At 51.4% G+C, this 20,640-nt stretch overlaps 1 protein-coding gene across 1 annotated transcript; it reads right to left on the bottom strand.

The window, feature by feature from the left end:
• Window positions 1-1,092: 1,092 nt before the first annotated feature.
• LOC144152169 (uncharacterized) lies at window positions 1,093-2,177 on the bottom strand. The gene has a single exon (XM_077683420.1). The coding sequence runs from the start codon at window positions 2,175-2,177 to the stop codon at window positions 1,266-1,268; it is 912 nt and encodes a 303-aa protein (XP_077539546.1). The 3' UTR covers window positions 1,093-1,265.
• Window positions 2,178-20,640: the final 18,463 nt, after the last annotated feature.

Below are 20,640 nucleotides of genomic sequence, written 5' to 3' on the forward strand. Positions count from 1 at the left end.
GCTGCCGTACGAACAGTGCCTGGCCCTCCGTCGGTCGGAAGGGGCACGGGGGCGCCCCGTAGCAGAAGTTGGCCGCCGCCTTGCTGCTGGACGACGACTGCCTGCGGCCGGCAGCCCAGCTGTTCCCGCTCGCCTTTCGGTCCCCGGCGGCGCCCGGGATCTCCTCTTCGTGGCCACCTGAGTCCATCGGCCCGTCGTGCGCTGAGAGGCACAGCAGGGCGCGTTGTCTGTGCTGTTGCGTTCGAACGCGGCTCTGGCTCCGCGTGACGGCGATGCTTGTGCCACGGAATTGCCATGGCACGCGCCCACTTGGGAGGGAGAAGGGCATTGGCCAACACGTGAGATTGACTGCGATGCTTGTGCCACGGCATTGCCATGGCACGCGCCCACTTGGGAGGGAGGGGGACATTGGCCAACACGTAAGATTGTTTTTTTAGGTGTCCTGGGAGGAAGGTCGATCTGTGCAGCTCGGACCCTGCAATGCAGTTCGCGCTGCTTGGCCAGAGCTGGCTAAATAGCGTCTGGGGTCCTAGAATTCGGATCCCACCAAATTGATGATCTCTCCCCCTTTCTCTACCCCCTTTTATCAAAAAAGACTATTGCTTAGAAGTGGGTGGGAAGACTCTAAATCGAGCGAGGAAATTACAGGGGACGGAGTGTAGAAATTTTGGGACAATACTGATGCACAAATGCACACCGAGAACACTTAGACTAATTTGTTTAAAAATTCCTGGGGACACTCAGGTCCGCCTATGTGGCTCGTTTGAAGGCGCGCCTCCGGCACTCGGGCATGGTTGCCGTACTAGCGCGATTGACCGAGCTTGTTGCGGCCCAGAAACTTGCGCTGTTCCCGGTGTCCAAGCACTTTCTATTAATGGCGCATGACGCGAGTAAATCTGACAGTGCCGAGTAGCACCAGCTGTACTTGTCAGCTTCCCTTGGCGCGCTTTGACGCCACGAGTCGGACGCGCTCGTGGAACCACAAGGAGCTCGCGCTAGTTTTTACTTCATGATCATCATCATCAGCCTGTCTACGCCCACTGCAGGGCAAAAGCTTCTCCCACAGATCTCCAATTATCCCGGTCCTTGTTCGGAGCCCACGAGAGAGACGACCGACCCGTTCAGCAGCAAGAATGGAACTTCTTTATTCCAGACAGCCCCGGAGCACGCGCTCCACGTCAAGCGCTCTCGCTCACACGTGTCAGAGTGGCCAGCGGCCCCTACATCTCCCCTCTCAGACTCTAACAAAGGGGTACACACGAACGCTATAAGTTCTGTCTTTGCGGGGGCCGGACCACTCGACCAGATCTCGTGCGATAGCTGCCTGGAGACCGCGCCGAATCAGGAACAGAAACTGTCCCAGAAGTTGGCGATCTTCCCGTACTCTCTTCCTCTTCGTGTCCCGTCCACTCTTCTCCCTCGTGTGACGCGGAGTCCTGCGTCGCGTTGGGCTGGAACCGTACCAAGTGGTGGCGGTTTCTTTGCACGACGCCCCTTGGTGTTTCGACCACGAATGAGCGAGGCCTTTGAGCTGGGCTGAGGAGTGTGGCAGGGCAGTTTAGGTCATTCACCCGTACACGGTCACCGGCTGTTAAAGGCGGCAACGGACTAGCGCGGTGTCGATAGTTGAACGCCTTGGCTTGATGGGCTTTATAGGCAGCATCCCTATTCTTGAACTCCCGATGACTTGGGGTATGTGGACTCAGGCGTTCTGGAAGACTCGGAAGTCGCGTCTGAAGATTGCGTCCCATCAGAAGCTGGGCTGGGGAAAATCCGGATGGTCCCGGTGTATCACGATAGGATAGGAGTTCCAGGTACGGGTAATCGCTTTTTTCCAGAAGGTTCTTTACCGTCCGTACCATGCGTTCCGCCTCCCCATTGCTTTGCGGGTACCGCGGGCTGCTGGTTTCATGGCGAAAACCGTACGTTTGAGCAAACTTGGCAAACTCGTTTGATGAAAATTGTGGTCCATTGTCTGTCCGAATGACACCAGGGATCCCGTGCCGCGCGAAGCAACTCTTGACCGCGTTTATCACTGCTACGGTAGTCGTGGAAGTGAGGGACACTACTTTGGGAAACCGCGAGTAGTAATCTACAACGACAACGTGCTCACGGCCTTTGCAGTGGAATAGGTCGATCGCAAGATGTTGCCACGGACGATCCGGTGTCGTAGGCATGAGTGGTTCGGGGTTTACCACTCTGTTGGTTGCGCACTGTTCGCAGCTTGTAACCATGTGTTCAATGTGCATGTTGCACCCAGGCCACCAGACACTTTCTCTTGCTCGTTCCTTGCACCGGCGAAGTCCTTGATGTCCGTCATGAAGGAGGGCCAGCAAATTGGCTCGCAACGCCCGAGGGATAACTAGGCGGCGGTCCAAAAGTGCTCAATCTTGCCCTTTCCTTCCAAAATGGCACGAGGTGAACTGGAACCTTGCACTTGTCTGGCCAGCCATTTTCTACGAAACCACTGACTGCGAGGCATTCCTCATCGTGGAGCTGGGCTTGTCGAATCTCTTCGAGGCGGCTTGCTACTGGTGCTGAGAAGCCTTTGTAGACATCCCCAATGAAGAGTTCAACAGCATTTACTAATTTGGGGGGAGCGGTATCGCAGGGAGCTCTGGACAGCGTGTCTGCTGTTGCCAGCAACTTCCCCGGCACGTACTACTTGAAATTGGTAGCGCATCAACTTTATGCGCATGCGCTGAATCCTTGGTGGCAGCTGATCGAGGTCTTTATGTCCGAGAAGAGCTACAAGGGCTTGATGGTCAGACTCCACCGTGAAGAAGAGACCACGCAGGTACTGGTCGAACCGCGTTATAGCCCATGTTATCGCCAGTGTCTCCTTCTCTGTCTGGCTGCAGCGGGCTTCTGTTGGAGTCAAACATCTCGAAGCGAAGGCGACAGCGCGTCGAGCACCACAGGGTTGACTTTGGAGAAGCACGGTGCCGATACCATACGAACTTGCATCCGCCGAGACCACGGCTGGAAACGACGGAGCTATGCAACAGTCTGAGCTGAGCATCTCCTTGACCTTCTTAAACGCGGTATCTTGATCCACACCCCAGGTCCAGTGAGTGAGTGAGTGAAAAACTTTATTAAAGACGAGAGGCCATAAGGCCCTGCGGGGAAGTGACGATGGGAAGGGGGAGGAGAAAGCAAAAGGTCACAATTCACACAATGCACACAGTTCTAGTCTTGGGGTCCAATTCACAGAAGGCACAGTTCACTAAGTCATGAGTGGCAACGTCGCTGTTGACAACGGACGTGGATAAGTAAGATCAGTCCGAGAGAGTCTGTGAGACCGCTACACCAATTTGTAAAGGCCGTTTTCAAGGGCGTACTGCGTTATTATTTCTAAAGTAGCGGGGTCGTCACGGACACGACTAACGTGCTCCAGTTCAGTCACAGGTGCAGGACCTACTGTTAGCAGCTGATGGCGGTTACGGGCGAATGACTTTTTGTTAAGTAAAGCTCGGATGGGCGCAGTCACGCTTGCGAGGTGCGGAAGGAAGCGACCAACGTGACTAACCATACCGAGTAGCCTGCGTACTCCGCTGGTATCCGTTGGTGGCGGAAGACTTTGGATTGCCTTGACTTTGTCTGGGTCTGGTGACACTCCGTTATCGTTGACGGCAACCCCGAGGAAACGGAGAGACTTGACTCCGAACTCACATTTCTTCTCGTTGAGCGTGACCCCGGCCTCGTCTAGGCGTTTCATGGTGGCTTCAAGTCTTTTGTCATGTTCCTGACGGTCCTTCCCCGAATACCAAAATGTCGTCGATCATGTTGACAACTCCCGGAAGACCCTCCAGGATTTGAGACATCAGGCGCTGGAAGAATTCCGGAGCGGAAGCGCTACCGAAAGGAGGCGACGATAGCAATACCGACCGAAGGGTGTGATGAAGGTAGTCAGCTCTTCACTTTCAGGGCAAATCTTCACCTGATGGAATCCCGATGTGGCGTCTAACTTGGAGAAGACGTGTGCGTCCTTCAGCTGACCTAACACAGAGTCCACAGTAGGAAGAACGTAGCGTTCCCGTTGGACATACTGGTTTAGCTTGGTGAGGTCTACACAAATCCTGTAGCCACCTGTCGACTTTGGTACAACAACGAGACCGGCGCACCACGGCGTTGGTTTGCGTACCTACGGATGACGCCTTGACTCTCCATCTCGTCGAGTTGAGTTTTGACCACTGGCAGTAATGGAATCGGAATCCTCCGTGGGGTGCACAAAGCGAAGGGCTGTGCATCCGGTACAAGGCGGATCTTGTACGGTTCTGGAAGTACACCCAACCCTTGAAATATTCGAGGCTGTGGAGGAGGCATCGTAGAAGATGTCGCGTCGACGAACTTCACTACACCCAGGTCTTCTATCGCGGGAAGCCCAAGTAGCGGGGTGTTCTGACCTCGCATGACGTAAAGTCGTTGAGTGGCCGACTTGTCTTTCCAGTTGAGGGTCGCGGAAAACGTCCCGAGCACTGGCAAACGCTGGTTGCTTGGACCGGTGAGCTCCTGCTCGATCAAGAACTTTGGGAACGGCAGGAAAAGTTGAAGGGACAACTGTCACTTTGGCGCCAGAGTCTATTTTGAATTTGGCGGGTATGCCATTCACGCGCACGTCAGCGTGCCTTGCACAGCGCGTGCCGACCGCGTGGAGTTCCACCGAGCCTAGCTCCCTGTTCTGTGGCCTAGCTTGGCTTTTCCTTTCTTTGCTCGGCAGACATCGGCGAAGTGACCCTGCCTCTTGCAGTAGTTGCACGTGGCCCGCCGCGCCGGGAACTTTTCTCGAGGGTGAGGCTGGCGACCGCAATATTTGCAGCTCCCAGAAAGCCGGCGTTCTTCGTGCTGAGCGAGTGAGGAGGATGGTGTCGAGCGGCGATGCTTGCCCTTCTTAGCTGCGTCGACATTCAGGTTTTCTGGCGTGCTAAGTGACAGCGCAGCGCGTTCCTTTTGGGCGTCCTCGTGCAAGCGAGCCTGGTATAGCGCTTCTTCTACTGTCAGCTTCGTGCTGCGGCAAAGCTGGTCTGTAAGTTGTTTGTCTAACAGGCCAACAACAAATCTGTCTCGGACCAAGCGGCTTTCCACCTCTGAGTTGCTGTAGCTGCACCGCTTGACCAGGTTCTGAAGCTCCGCGTAGAAAGCATCTACTGACTCACCAGGCTGCTGCGTTCAGCGGTGGAAGCGTCTACTCTCGTAGATCTCGTTGACGGGATGAACGAAATGACGGGTCAATGTCTGCTTGACTGTGGTGAAGGGTTGCGACTCCGGTGCTGATAGTCCAAGCGAAGTAAGCAAGGTGCGCGTTTGCGGTCCCATGACGTAGAGTAACGTTCGAACCTTTCGTTCATCGCCCGCAGAGTCGAGGCCAGACGCGAAGACAATCTTCGAATGTGGCGATCCACGTAGGCCATTCTCCCGGATTTGTGAACACAAATGGGGCCGCCGCTTGTAGTCCGGAGGCAGTGGCGTAGCCAGGGGGGGGCTGACCGGGCTTCAGCCCCCCCCGAAATTTTTCCGGCCGTCGCCGGTCTGCCTATATATGCCTGGTACGTCGCCTGCGAACAAAGCTGCATATCCTTTGAAAGTGCCACTAGTAGTAGCATTCACGACTCAATGTCTTCCCTACGCAAGGGTGTTTACACAAAACCACGGCCGGACTCGACTCTTTTTCCGCGCTGCGGAAAGGGAGTCGAGTCCGGCCGTGACAAAATGAAGCCCCTGAAGGGTGCGAACCGCTGAGGGATGATTGCGGAGGGGGGCAGCCCTGAAAGCCACGGCGCCTTCAGGTAAGCTCAGCGCACGGGACGACACAGGCATGCGTTGTGTCCCTTTGTGCGAGACATGTGGCAACACAGAGAATAATAGGCCGGCTGAGTACTTCTCAGCAGAGGAGATTGACTCGGCCGGGGAAGCAAGGAGTGGGCCGCACTAACTCGCGGGAAAAAAAAAGAGGGACCGCCGGTCATTGATGGTTGAAGACTGGTACGATGCAGGCCCGTAAGGGAACAGACGATCTTTGTATGTTAAGCAGAACAACGTGCACGCGGCGGTGGCTGACCACGGCCGCTCCATCTCCTAGAAAAGGGGAGATCAAGCGGCCGTGGGCACGTGCACATTCAAGACTCGTGCAAGGTAACTGAAGAATGCGATGGGGCTACGTAATGGATGAAACATGCAGTTTAGCTGGATGAATGTCGTGCGCGGGCAAAGGGCCTTTGCGAATGAGACACACAGCAAGGTACGCCCCTCTTCCTCGCGTCAGCCCTTCATTCTTCCTTTTTCACGTTTCTGTCGAGCCCGGGAGGGTTTTGTTGGAGTGGGCTCAGACTGCGCGCACTGAGTGTCCCCTTCCGACGGCGATGTTGCGACAATCAATTTCACCCCTGCGATTAGGCAGCTTTGTTCGGCGGTATTCTCCCCTAACCTAGGAAACTGGAGAACAGCGGTTCGACAAAAAAAGCGCGCTGCAGCTCCCCGAGCCAGTCCCAGACTTTATCCTAAATGTGAAGGCACCGCGGTCACCAGCCCTGCCACAGGCAGACGACGTCGCGAGTGTAACAACGATCAGGTGGCCATATTCTACCTCGATCACAACTAAAGCCCCTCCATTGCGTCCACGGCCGCTTTTTCTCTGGACGGCGGCTGCCCAGAGCAGTGTATATTAAGGGCCTGAAACACAACGGCAATATGTCGCGAGGATAGAAGCGCCCCTGGTTTTGAGAAGCTCATGTTCCAAGTGCCAACACCCAAAAGAGGCCTCGAATTGTAAGTCATTTCCTTCCAGTGATTAATCCTTCCATGATCACTGATGTCTTTTGACGATGGAGGTTGCATTGTACGTTAAGTTGTGCTGTGCAGATCAGTTATGCATTCTCTGATATTTAAATAATAATTTCTTTATATTTATACGATGCCCCAGTACCTTGCGTCTGCGAGCTAAAATTGTGTATTTCGTTTTATTCCGAATGCAGTATTTGCGTTTGAATTGGTTGTTAAAAGCGCCCACGGTGGAGCGGATAGGTGATTTTTAATGAGGGAAAACGTAAATTCAACTCCTGTAACGCCTAAATATTTTATTATGCAGGAAGTTTGAGAGGGTTACTCAGAGTGTATCGGGACAGCGTGAGTATCAGTACATGAAGAGTGAAAAATATATTTGTTCTGGCTGCAGTTTTAATAGTTTGCTTTTACTGGAACGAAACTCCATGTGATGTAGCCGCTGTTGCATTGTGTGCGCGTTATCGGGACTTTTGTTACCGCGTTTATTATCTACGCGTGCATCGACTGCTACACCCAATTTTAAACCCATAGCAGCGTACGTGCACAGCGCAAGTGAAGGACCTTCGTACTGGTGGCGAAGAAACGAACGTGCCTTTCTGGTAGAATTTTCCTTTAACTCTTCCTGGCCTTCTTTGAAGTTCTGTGGACGCAGGAGTATCGTTCTTTCAAGGCTCAATCGGTCGTGCAAGACAACATAATTTCCTAATTAAATAAACGGGCTACAGACAGCAGGCCCCCTCAAGAGCACCAGCACACCTCCGCCCTCCTCCTCCGCTCACCCCCCCCCCTCCCCCGCACACACACATACGGGTGCGCGCTGTTGTCTTTATTCCTGAATCCACAACTGCTACTTATACATTCTAAAATGTTGCATAAAGGACATTTTGAGCAATCGTCAGCATTTCCTAAGTAACCGAAATGACCGAGGAATTATCACGGTAAACAACTTTGCAACTTTTAGCCAATCTATCCTGTCGTATAGCCTGAAACCATGCTTCAGTTTCAACATCACGCTCGCTGTCAACCAAGTTTAACTATGTCATTACTGTCCGCTTCATGCTGAAGCATGGTAGTCTTTGGTCTTTCTGTATACGGGGCCATGCCAATGCGCATGGTTTCTTGGTGCACTCCGGAAAACAAAATGCTGACTTGTTTCGCGCATCGCACCACGCCCGAAGGTCATGCTGGCTCTGCACAGCTGCCCAATCCTCCGTTTTCTGGTGGGCCAAGGAGATTCCCAACATAATTTCCATTTCCCGCGTCTCTAACAAAAACTACAAAACTCATGTGCGCCCTATACATTCCAGAGCCACCCATGCTTATGCACTGATATTTTTTTATCGTTTAGCTTTAAAACCGGCAGTGTGTACTCGGCTGAAAAATGGCAGTGCACGCGTCAGCTAAAAAAGTATGTCCTTTCATTAAAGTTTGAAACCAAAATGGTAGGACCGCATTATAACTCTTTCCTCAGATCTCACGACAAAATTCAAAACAGCAATATTTTGCTCAGATTGCACAGAACATGCCTAACCGCAAGAGTACGGTCAGGCATCGTCGTCTTTGCGTTACTATTTTTTCTTGCTAAATATAAAGTTCGATACAGCATCGAATGGTGAACTTTGCAGTGACTTGCTCTACCTCATCTAGGAGTGGTAGCTAAATGGGGTGGCTGCTCCAGAAAAGTTACTGGATAGTACACGCCTTCAGGCAGACTATAGGGCATTTATGCACGAAGCATTGAAAACTTGACAGGTAATAATGCAACTATTTCAGAACACCAAGCTCATTACAGCAGACTCTACATTTAGGCTGTGCCGAAATGTAAACCAGATCCATTATGTTACAAAGCACAAGCTTCTCATGTCCGCCCGGAGACCTGATAGAAGCTACGAAATGGAGTGTGTTGAGACTCAAAACAGAAGCGCAAATTTAAACTGGCATGACTTAACAAATACCAATGGCTGAATTATTACGCTTTGGTGTGGACAAATCTTGCCATGTTCATGTAATTTTCGTGCTTAACAGCGCTGTTATTGCGCATGATGTCTGTGTGTTTAGGGTTGATATTTGTTAAAATTATTGCTAGAGATATAACGCTTATTGTATGTATAATTCATAGCCTCTCATTTTTAAAGATAAGATCTGCGCTACAGATAACGCAAGTGCATAGAATCGATGTATACTGCACAGAATGAGCTCCATTGGCCTGACACTGGCCGCTACTGTGCAGGCGTACGCAAAACATTTTATTTTTCATTTTGGACAAGGACAACTAAATAAAAAAAATCTAATTCTTACGGCCTACGTCATTTTATTGCGGTTGTCACACCTATCATACTCCACACGTTGAGATAAAGCAAGTAATTGCATGAAACTATGGCCGTTTAATGCAATGCCTGCACAAGGTTCCTGTGCGTGCAATGTACGTCCCGTATCACGGGCAGAGATTTGTACCACGTGGTCTGCGGATTTCCGCCCAGTTTACAACTTCAGCTGGCACAAATACAATCATAATCAACACCAATATCATGAGAGAACCTTAAAGAGCCTTTTAAAGACAAAATACAACCTTGTTCAATTGAATAGCAACTAGCCTTTGGTAACTCGCACAGCTCCATTCCAATCACAGGCGTTTTTTTAAACCGAAGCAATGCAACAAATGTCAAAATTTTTTAAATTTAGCGCTGCAGTGAAGTGATATCGGCAGGAGTGGTATATATATAGGCTAGCACTAACGCGTAGTTATGAGTGTGTTAACTGCACGTTAGAATTCAAATGATAAGATCAATGGAGGCCCGTCCACAATCGCGCAGTCATGTTCCTTGGCGGTGACTTAAGTCGTTGGGCGCCAATCGTACCAACAAGATCCTGAACTGTCATAGTGAAATCGTGGCCGGAAAGTGGGCGGGGATTCGCCATTGCTTCAAACGTTTAATTTAATATTTTGATTATTCCTTTGAAGATTGCGATAAAACTGGTATCATTGATATCGGGACAAGGCAGACTTTTGAATGAACCAAACATGTATTTTATCTTCATAGCCTTTAAGGGTGCTTGCAAACTACCGCACTTTTTTTGTTCGGGGGGGGGGGGGGGGACGAGAACAATCTTAGCCCCCCCCGAACAAAAATCCTGGCTACGCGCCTGTCCGGAGGCGCCGACACGGACGACGGGAAAATCTGGGTCGCTAGGCATGGCTGAACACTTATGACACCATGTTCGGAGCCCACGAGAGAGACGACCGACCCGTTCAGCAGCAAGAATGGAACTCCTTTATTCCAGACAGCCCCGGAGCACGCGCTCCACGTCAGGCGCTCTCGCGCTCTCGCTCACACGTGTCAGAGTGGCCAGCGGCCCCTACAGTCCTGTGCTAACTGCGACTAATTTATCGCCGCACACTTCTTGATCTCATCTCCCCATCTAACTTTCTACCGCCCCCTGCCACGCTTGCCTTCTCTAGGGATCCACTCTGTTACCCTTAATGACCAACGGTTATCTTGCCTTCGCATTACATGCCCTGCCCACATCCATTTCTTCTTCCTAATTTCTGCTAATATGTCCTTAACACGCGTTTGTTCTGTGATCCACTCCGCTCTCTTCTTGTCCCTTAATTTTACACCCACCATCTTCCGTTCCATTGCTCGCTGAGCTGTCTTCAGTTTAAGTTGAACCCTTTTAGTGGGCTCCCAAGTTTTTGCCCCGTAGGTGAGTACCAATAAGATGCAACTGTCATACACTTTTGTATTCAGGAACAATGGTAGGCTGCCATTCATTATCTGGGAATGCCTGCTGAAGGCACTCCACCCCATATTTTCCTGTCCTCCTTATTATCTCTGCCTCGTGGTTGGGATCCGGGGTCACTACTTGGCCAAAGTTGATATATTCGCTTACCACTTCCACTGACTCGCCTCCTATCTCAAACCGCTGTTCTTTCCCGAGGCTATTGAGCATTACTTTCGTTTTCTTCATACTAATTTTCAGGTCCACGATTCTACTCTGCATGTCCAGTGCGGGGATCATACTTTGCAATTCGTCCCCCGAGTTACTTGGCAAAGCAACGTCATCAGCAAATCTGTAGGTTACTGAGGCATTCTCCATTAACCCTTACGCCCACCTGTTCCCAATCCGATGTTCTGAAGACATCTTGTAAACATGCTGTGAATAACATTGGACAGATTGTGTCTCCTTGTCTGACGCCCTTACTTAAAAGTATTTTACTTCCTTATAGGTATTTTACGGAGGACGGGGGTAGCGTGGACCCATTAATCTTGTATTCTTGCGTAATGCTCTTCTACGCCCTCATTCCTCAATGCCTGAATGACTGCTGAGGTTTTAACCGAGTCAAATTCTGTCTCATAATTTATAAGGCTATATATAGGGGTTGAGCTTCGAGCATATTCTCTGTCACCTGATTGATCGTGTGAATATGATCCATTGTTGAATAGCCTTTACGAAACCTTACTTGTTCTTTAGGTTGACTGAAATCTAAGGTGGCAGGAATTCTTGGTAGACGACTTGGCAGAAATTCTTGGTAGAACTTGTAGACGACTGACAGTAAGCTGATCGGCCTGTAATTTTTCAAGTCCTTCATGTCACCTTTCTTATGGATTAGTATGATGTTCGCGTTCTTCCAAGATTCCGGTACACTCGTAGTCATTAGGCATTGCGTGTACAGGTTTGCCCGTTTTACTAGTACAATATGCCCGCCATCCTTCAAGAGGACTGCTGTTATCTGATCCTCACCAGGTGCTTTGCCCCCTTTCATTTCTTTCAAAGCCTTTCTTACTTCTTCTATCGCTGCTGGTGGGATGTCTAACTCCTCTGGACTACTTCCTCGTTCGGTATTATCCTTGATGTCGCGGATACTGTACAGATCTCTATAGAACTCATCGGCTACTATAACTATTTTATCCCTATTTGTGATGACATCGACTTGCTTGTCCAAGTGCATACATCTCAGTTTTCCCCATAGACGCCTCTTCACTGCTTTCAGGCTGCCTCCGTTCTTTGCAGCATGCTCAATCCTCTCCATATTATACTTCCGTACAAAGGTTTATCCAGAATTGTGATTTGGAGGGGGGGGGGTCGAAATCCTCCTGGGGTGGGGGAGGTTTGGGGGGGGGTGTAGAAATCCCTGGGCAGGGTGCTCGTGGTTGTGAAAGCTTTATAGGTGGTGTCAAAATCCTTTTGGGGTGTTGGGGGGAGGGGGAGGAGGAATAAACGTCCCTACGAAGCAGTTCGCCTTGGGGAAGAGTCCTTATTCCAGGACCCCTTGAGACCGTCCGGCTTCTTGGGCTCTCTTCACCAGCCAAAGCTGGTCGTCAGGGTCCGAGCTCGACATGTAGTGCTCTCTCCCAGTGCTCTGGGGAGGGGAAGGGTAGGGGGGTAGGTGGGGGTTTTTATCGCAGCCCCACACAATATCGTAAAGCGTGCCCGGAGCCTCACAGAAGCGGCATTGCGAGTACAGGGCGGGGGCCAGAATGTGAGCTCTAGTTGGGTGGGGAAAGGTGTTGGTTTGGATACCTCGAAGGTGGAGTTCTTGTTCTTTTGTGAGATTTTTGTGTGGAGGAGGGTACATTCTTCGCTGCAGGCGGCAGTGCTGCGTGATTTCTTTGTAGGACAAGCAGGGACAGACACGCCACTGCTCGCCGAACTCCTGACTACCCCGGTGTGTCAGTTCACGGGCATGCTGAATGGCAGCTTCGTTTCCGGGAACGTCGGGATGGGCGGGAGCCCAAATTATCCTCACGCGGTGTTGTGGAGGTTGCTTCAGTAGAATTAGTGTAGCGGGGGGGGGGGGGGCGAGACGAATTAACCGCTGGAGAAAGTTCTGCATGCTTGTTGGCAGTCCGTAATAATGATCTCTGAAACGGTTGCTATAGCTATGGCCACTTCTGCGTGTAGTGCATGGGTGGTATTAATTGATGCACTTGTGAGGAGGGCTTGAGCTGTAGTCACAACAGCGGTCATAGCTCTCCTCCCGGGATAGGAGGCGGCGTCTGTGTATACTGTGGTGGAGTTTTGGCCGTACCGTTTGAAGATAGCTTTAGCTCTGGCGTCTCTGCGATCTTGGTGATGTGTTGGAAGCATGTTCCGGGGCAATGGGGCCACATCAATAAATTGGCGAATCTCATGCGGAAGCTGAGTCGCGTCGGCCTGGGGGTGTTGAAGCGGTGAGCGCAGGCACAGCTGGTTCAGAATTGTTCTGCCGGTGGAGGTGGAGCTCAGACGTAATAATTGGTTCATATGATGAGCTTCGAGGAGTTCATCGAAGGTATTATAAACTCCCAAGTGTAGGAGTTTCTGTGTCGAGGCGCTTACAGGTAGTCTCAACGCCAGCTTGTATGCCTTGCGTATGATAGTTTCTACCTTGTCCTTTTCAGCCTTCGAGAGCACAGCGTAGGGAAGGGCGTAAGTAACCCTAGAGATGACAAAGGCTTTGACTAGTCTTAGCACATCCGTCTCTCGCATACCTCTCGTTTTTGTGCTGACCCTGCGGATCATGTGGGAGACTTGCTCCGTGGTGTGCTTATGTCGGTCCAGCAGTTTGGTGCTGGAGAGATCCGCTTGTAGAAGCATGCCTAAGATTCTCACCTGCTAAGTTGGAACAATAGGGTGGCCATACACTTCTAGGGAGATGGTTGGCGACCCGGGAGGGAGTTTTTTGCGTGGTGAGACGATAAGCAGCTCAGATTTTTGCGGCGCACACGCTAGACCACATTGTCGTGCGTATTCACTAACAATATCGGCCGCCTGTTATAGGTTGGTCTCCATTTCCCCGATTGACCCATGAGTGGCCCATATGGTGATGTCATCCGCATATAATCCATGGCGTATGCCTGGTATGGCATCCAAGAGCGGAGGGAGGCCTACGAGAGCTATATTAAACCGCAAGGGGGAAAGGACCGCACCCTGGGGTGTGCCCTTGTTGCCGAGAGAAACTGTATTGGACTTTAAATTTCCCACCTTCAGAATGGCTTTCCCGCCATCGAGGAAGTATCGAGTGTATTTGTAGGTGCGTTCCCCGCAGTTAAGGGCATTCAGTTTTAGTATGGCCGTATGACTGACATTGTCAAACGCACCTTTTAAATCCAAGGATAAGATGGCTTTCGGGTTATCCATCGAGCATTTCAGCATAACCTCTTCCTTCAGTTGAAGAAGGATGTCCTGCGTGGAGAGGTGATTGCGAAATTCACACATGGTATGTGGGAACATGTTATTTTGTTCGAGGTATTGCTGTAGCCTTTTGTGAATGACGAGCTCTAGAAGCTTTCCAAAATACGAGGTTAGTGATATAGGTCGCAGGTTCTCGGTGCTTTGTGGTCTTCTGGGCTTCGGAATAAGGCGCACGTCTGCCGTCTTCCATTCTTACGGAAGTTGGCCCGACCTCCATACCGTCTTCAGGTGGGCGGTGAGTTCAATAAAGGAATCATCATCCAAGTTCGCTAGAAGCTTGTTGGTTATGCCGCCCACCCCTGGGGCTGTGTTGCATCTGATGGTCTGCAGTGCCACTTTTACTTCATGGATGTAGATGTCTTCATCCAGTTTGGGATTTGGTTGTCCCGAGTACGGCGGTAGTGGCGTTTTCGGATGGACGGGGAGATATTTGTCCAGGAGGGACTTCATGAGGGCAGTGGAATCTCCTGGGTGAGACTGAATTATTTTTTGCATGGTTTGATTTGACTCGGTCTTGCTTTTTGAAGGGTACATAAGATATCTGAGCAGTCTCCAGATATTTGATGTACTGAGTTGGCCCCGGAGACTGTCGGAAAAGAATAGCCAGCTTTCTTTGCACAGGTGAGCCGCATAGCGGCCTGCTTCTTCTGTTAGAAGCGGGGGGGGGGGGGGGGGTGTATAAATCCCTGCCTCCGTATGTCAGCTGTTTACGATTATAGATTAACTTCGAAAGCTCCGCTAGTTCTATTCTATCAGCGGGGGTGTGGACTGTCATGCTTTGCCGTTTCTTAATTAAATCTTTCGTCTGCAGGCGGCCGCGCGAGCTCCGGCGCATCGCCGCTCAGCCAAGCCAAGAGTGTGACACGTCGCTCTTCGGTGTTTTGGTCGCGTTTCCCAGGTCTCAACCTTGGACCTGTTGCGAACAGTGCTGTCGTCTTGCTCACGGACCTCTGGCACCTCAACGACGGGTCAGTGACGACGCCCGAGGCGCGGATGTGGGCCCCGGGCCAGCGCAGCATCATCGTCGCCGAGTAGGCCTAGCGTCCGCCGTCATCGCTGGCACTAGACCTAGGCGCGCCGCAGTTGCTATAGCAACGCCTGCGCTGCGCTCGCTGTGCATGGATGCGACGCTGAAACGCCACAGTATGAACGCTGAAGCGACTCCTGCTGCCCCAGATCCAATGGAGGACGAGCCAATTGCGGCAACGGCTAATGGCGGTTCGACTAACACCAAGAAGCGGACATGTGACAAACCATCGGACTCGCCTGCTACACCGACTCAGGACACTTTTGCGCATAAACGCGGCCGTGCATCTGAAGTGCATACGGTGACCCCCGGGTTATCTCCGCTATACAAAGTGGCGATAAAACCACGGGAGTGCTTCAATGTGACGACGCTGCCGAACCGGGTCCTACAAGCCACATTGGATTCCTGTCTCCAAACCACGGGGTTCCAGGGCTTCGCGATTCACCGGCCCACTAACAGCGTCTCCGTGTGGGTGCGTTCGCTAAATGATGTGGATCGTCTCTATGGCCTGAGGGCAATTCCTCTACCTGGTCGCACCGCACTACCCGTTCAAGCGTACCTGATTTCGGGCTGAGATCTCCGCAGGTATGTAGTTTCCGGCGTTGACCCAGACGAGTCCCCAGAGGTGCTTGCGGCAACACTTAAGTGCACTAGTCACAAGATCTTGCAAGCCGGGTACATGGGTCGCAGCCGAACATGCCTTGTCACCCTTCAGGGTCCGACGTCTCCGCCAGCGCGCATCACATATTATGGCTGCATACTGCAATTCCGCCCTTACAAGTCAGGCGTAATATATTGCTACAGGTGCTTTCGGCCTGGCCATATATGCGTGCCTCCTGCCCTCAACCTGAAGACACCGCCGAGAAGTCCCAAGAAACCGCCAAATATAAATGTGGAATCTGTAAAAAGGATGACCACGACGTCACATCCAAGGACTGCCCCGTTAAGCGCAAAGCTATCGAAACTCGTCGCAAGAATACTCGCGACCGCAAAGCGCCACTGCAAGTCGGGTCCGACGTTGAGGTCAAGACTTCTAACCGGTACGCCATCTTGACTCCCACCGAAAAAGAGTTTCCTTCATTAGGCGTGGATGACGAGCCCGAAGACGTTCTTACGTACAAGGACGCAGTCAAGCATGGCAAGGTACGGCGCAAACGTCAGAATCCACCGCATGAGTCAACTATGGAAGCTCCCGAGGAGGTGGTAGAACTTGAAAAGCGGATTGCTACGCTCCAGGAAGAGGTCCGACGTCTTCGTCACCGAAGGACTCTTCTGTCCCGCTCTTCTCAGCGCTCAGCAACCGCTTACACTCGCTCGTCTGCTCCTGCTACGCCTGTCCCACACGTGTCATCGCCAGCTGGCAAGCTGTCTCCGATCGAACTCATTCATTTTGTGGCGCAGCAACTGCAACAGCTCTCGTCCGTTTTGCTGACTCACCTTTTATCGTTGCAGTGATCCAAACGAACCACAAGTGCGTGCTTCAGTGGAATTGCCGGGGACTCGCAAATAAGGCTGGGGAGCTTCGCTACCGGATGCATATCGGAGGTCTCCCCGTTTGGGCTCTGCTCCTGTAAGAGACCAACTCTCTTCCGAGTCTCCCCGGATTCAACTCCTACGTCTCGCCCACCATTCCGGATCGTCGGTGTAGCAGTGTGAATGAACATCCAGGCAAGGCTGCTGTCTATGTCGCCAGCTGTCACCCCCGGGCTCAGCTGAAATTAGAACCGTGGTGCAGTGAATGGCAGGAAGTGGTGGCCGTGTTAGTGCGCCTCCCTCAAACTGACATCATACTGGTGTCATGTTACGTGCGCCCGCACAGCGGACGCTCCCCCCGTGTTGCGTCTTGGTTGGGTTGAAAATCTCCTTCGCGCGCACCCGGGGTGCGCAGTGCTGGTAGGTGGAGATTTCAACGCGCCGCATCCGACTTGGGGATACCCCTACTCAAGCGCACGAGGAGGTCTGGTGTTGGACGCGTTCACTGATGCGCACATTGTGCTCCTGTCGACACTCCAACTCGTCGTCGTGACCACCCGCGCAGCCCTTCGTACTCCCCTGACCTTTCTTGGTGGCTTGGAGCGCAGCCTGTGTCTTGGAATCGGGAGCCGGACTGCTGGGGCAGTGATCATTATCCCATCCGAATCGGCTTGGCTCCCGTTGTAAAACGTCCGCACCGCCGCCGCTGCTGTGTTTCGGAGAGCTCTGAACGCCTCAGTTCATGAAGACCCATCTGATCCCCTGTATGTGCTATGTGCGGCTCTCCGGGATGCCACGCGGACTTCTTGGGTAGAAGAAAACAAGCCAACACCAGACCTACATCTCTTAAATTTGTGGGCTGCTCGCCGCCGAGCGGAACTGGCAGCCAATAGAGATCCTTCAAATCCAGAATTGTGCACCTCGTTGCACCGTCTTACGGCTGCAGTTCGCCGCCATGAGAAGTATATATCTCGGCAACGGTGGCTGGACTGGTGTGCCTCACTAGGGCCATCCTCTACCACTGCGTCTATCTGGCGCACTTTTCGCCGTATGGAGCTCGGTGGACGCCCCCAAGAACCGGCTGCCAATGCGTGCCTCGCGTCTGGGCGGACTGCGTGCCAGTTTGCTCCTCAAGTGGCCAAGGAGTTCTTCCCAAAGTACGACCAAGCTCCACCACCATTTGCCTGCTCACCTACTCTGCCCCCAGAGGCTGGTTCGCCTCCCAGTCAGGAAGACCTTGACGGGATTCAGGCACCATTCACCTGGCTGAGTTTCTGGCGGCAATAGACAAAGTGAAGTTACGCACAGCACCAGGCCCAGACGGTGTGACTTACGAAGCGTTCAAGAACATCGACGGTCCGAGTCTACAGTGGCTACTCGACTGGCTGAACTCTATCTGGACCTCTGGTGACGTTCCGGTCGCCTTGAAGCACGCCGAAGTAGTGCCAATACCAAAACCTGGGAAGCCTCCTGACCATCTGAGTAATCTTCGCCCAATCGCACTAACATCGACCGTCTGGAAGCTCCTTGAATGGATGCTAGCCACGCGCCTTACATGGTGGCTAGAACGTTACGGATGGTACCACCCGGCTCAGATTGGGTTTCGTACGCACCTGGGCACAGACGATGGCCTAGACCACCTCTCATCTTTGGTGCTCTTAGGTGGCAGATCGAACAAAATCCGCACGATCCTTGCTATGGACGTCCAAAAGGCCTATGACAACGTGAGCCACGCTGCAATAATCAGTCTTCTACAGTGGCTCCTCCTTCCACCAGCAGTATGCTGTTTCGTAGCGTCTTTTCTTCAGAGCCGCTCCTTCTCCATCCGCATTGGAAAAGAACGCGTGGGACATTTTGTTTCGGAGCGAGGCATGCCACAAGGCTCTGTGCTGTACCCAGTGCTATTAACGTGGCCATGCTGCCTTTGACATGGAAGCTGGCTGAAATACCGGACACTTTCTGCCTCGTATATGCAGACGATGTGACTGTGTGGTCTGTGCACAATAAACTGCACCGGCAACAAGCAGGTCTACAGACTGCCTTGGAAATTACTTCATGGGGGTGCTCAAACATTGGATTGAATCTGTCCCCTTCAAAGACTACATACATGTCAGTTACCAATCGTAGGGGCCGACGCCGGTTGTCGCAGACACCAATATTTCACAGTTCGAACCAACTAGCCCACATTTACGCATTAACAAGTATTCTTTCTAGTACATTAGGCCCTGTTCTTCCTCCTGTTTTATGTGCCAACCCATCTGCATCTTTAACAAATCTCATAGCCATCACGACATGCCGTGCAAGATGCTGTTCCTTCGCCTTGCGACACCGACTCAACCCACCGGAGGTTGAAGCGCTTTTCCGTCCTTGCCTCCCTTCGCTGCGACATGGTACAAGGATCACGAAGATTCTGAGGTCCGAACTGAGGCGACAGGTGCGTTACCTATATGACTGCCTTCGGGTCTACTGTGCGTCGGTTGGTGCACGTGACGCAGATGGACTGTACCGCCAGTTCTCCTGTGACGCAGCCAGGGTGACAGAGTTCCTCTGGTCAAAGTGTTTGCCGTCTCTCCGTGCTGTGAAGAAAGGCCAAGAGAAAGTCGCCGCATGTCCTGGAAAGGTGACTTGTATTGGACAGGTAGACTTGCCTGCGTCTGTAGAAGGAATTCTAAGCTTTGGGCCTAAGTTTTGTACTGAACCGGTAGAGACGCCTGTGGGAATGCTCACGATTGTAAGAAAAGTGGCCGACCGAGTTGATGCAGATAACAAAAAAAGGTGTATTGCAGAAGGCGTTGATTGCCTTAGTTCAAGAGAAGGAAGTGTACGTGTCCCTAACTGTGTAAAAAGGGCAACTGAATTTCTGCGCAGCAATAACCTTTCCCTGTTAGTGGCGGGAAAGGAAGGCGGGTTCGCTGTCATGCCAAAGACGGTTTATGAATCAAAAGCCACAGAAGCAGTAGCTAAGAACTTTGTAAAATTCGATTCGGTAGCGTCAAAAGTGAAGAAGAAAGCCTCAGCGTTGTGTGAGCAGCTTAATCTCGAAGGCGTTCGAAAGTATGTTTCAGCTGCAAAAAAAGATAGCCTGTCTATTTTCTTTTCGGCTAAGACCCACAAGGAAGCCATTCCCTTTAGAGCGATGGTGACTGAGAAAGGTTCATGGCAAGGAGTCATTTCTAGGTTTTTGCAGAAACATCTCAGTAGTCTTATAGTGAACGACCCGTATTTGGTCCGCAACTCGGAAGATATTTTGACATTTTTTCATGAGAATGAACGTGTGTTGAACCACTTGTCTGCCTTTTCTATCGATGTAGAGGACCTATTTTATTCAATTCCTCAAGGGGAACTTCTGGTTACAGTCATAGATGCAATTGAAGAGTCTGGGCCAGTATCCTTCCAGAACAAGGCGGGTATAATTGTAGGTAACTTTTTAGAATTGCTGTCATTTTATCTTTCTGCCACTTTTGTCACTTTTAACAATGAATCTTTTATCCAGAAACAAGGCGTCTGCATCGGGTCGTGTATTGCACCGGTTTTAAGTAATTTGTTTTTAGCAAAGTGTGACAGGAGCATTGAGACGCATATTGACACGGCTAAGATAGCAAAGATTTTTAGGTATGTCGATGATTACATGGTTGTTACTAGGTCGGTGAAGCCAGAGGAAGTGAACGTTTTAGTCAAGACCGTTAAGCAAACATTCCTAGAGTGTTCGGAAGGCTTGAATTTCACCCATGAATTACCAAATGATGGGTCCTTGCAGTTCATCGATGTGTCTTTTAATTTCAGTGGAACACAAGTGTGTTGGGCGTATAGGCCGCGGTCAAAATAGGCAATTTTGGATTATCGTTGAGCTCATTCGAAGATAGTGAAAAGGGGTATTGGCGTTAGCTGTCTTCACGGTGCCCTCGAGAAGTCATGTCAGCACCTAGTCACCGATAGTGTTCAGCACCAAGTTGCACGTTTGAAAGATGCCGGCTTCCCTCGGGAAGTAATAGCATCAGTGGTGGAAAGCCTATTGCGTGACGTCAAGTCAGGGGCACGACTTCAAGGGCGAGATGAACCTCGCAAAGCAAAGAGGCCCGTGGTCGTCCCCTACGTGCACAAATTCTCCCACCGCTTTAAAAGGTTGCGGGGAAATGTGGTGTCGACGTTGTGTTCTCCGCCCCCGATGAACTAGCACGAATGTG

Source organism: Haemaphysalis longicornis, unplaced genomic scaffold (assembly GCF_048455015.1).
Source record: "Haemaphysalis longicornis isolate Haplotype H1 unplaced genomic scaffold, Haemaphysalis longicornis Haplotype H1 scaffold_1, whole genome shotgun sequence".
NCBI lineage: Eukaryota > Metazoa > Arthropoda > Arachnida > Ixodida > Ixodidae > Haemaphysalis > Haemaphysalis longicornis.

Bases quoted from the DNA above. Each gene is read 5' to 3' on its own strand.
- LOC144152169 (XM_077683420.1), bottom strand. From the start codon at position 2,177: ATGCCTACGACACCGGATCGTCCGTGGCAACATCTTGCGATCGACCTA.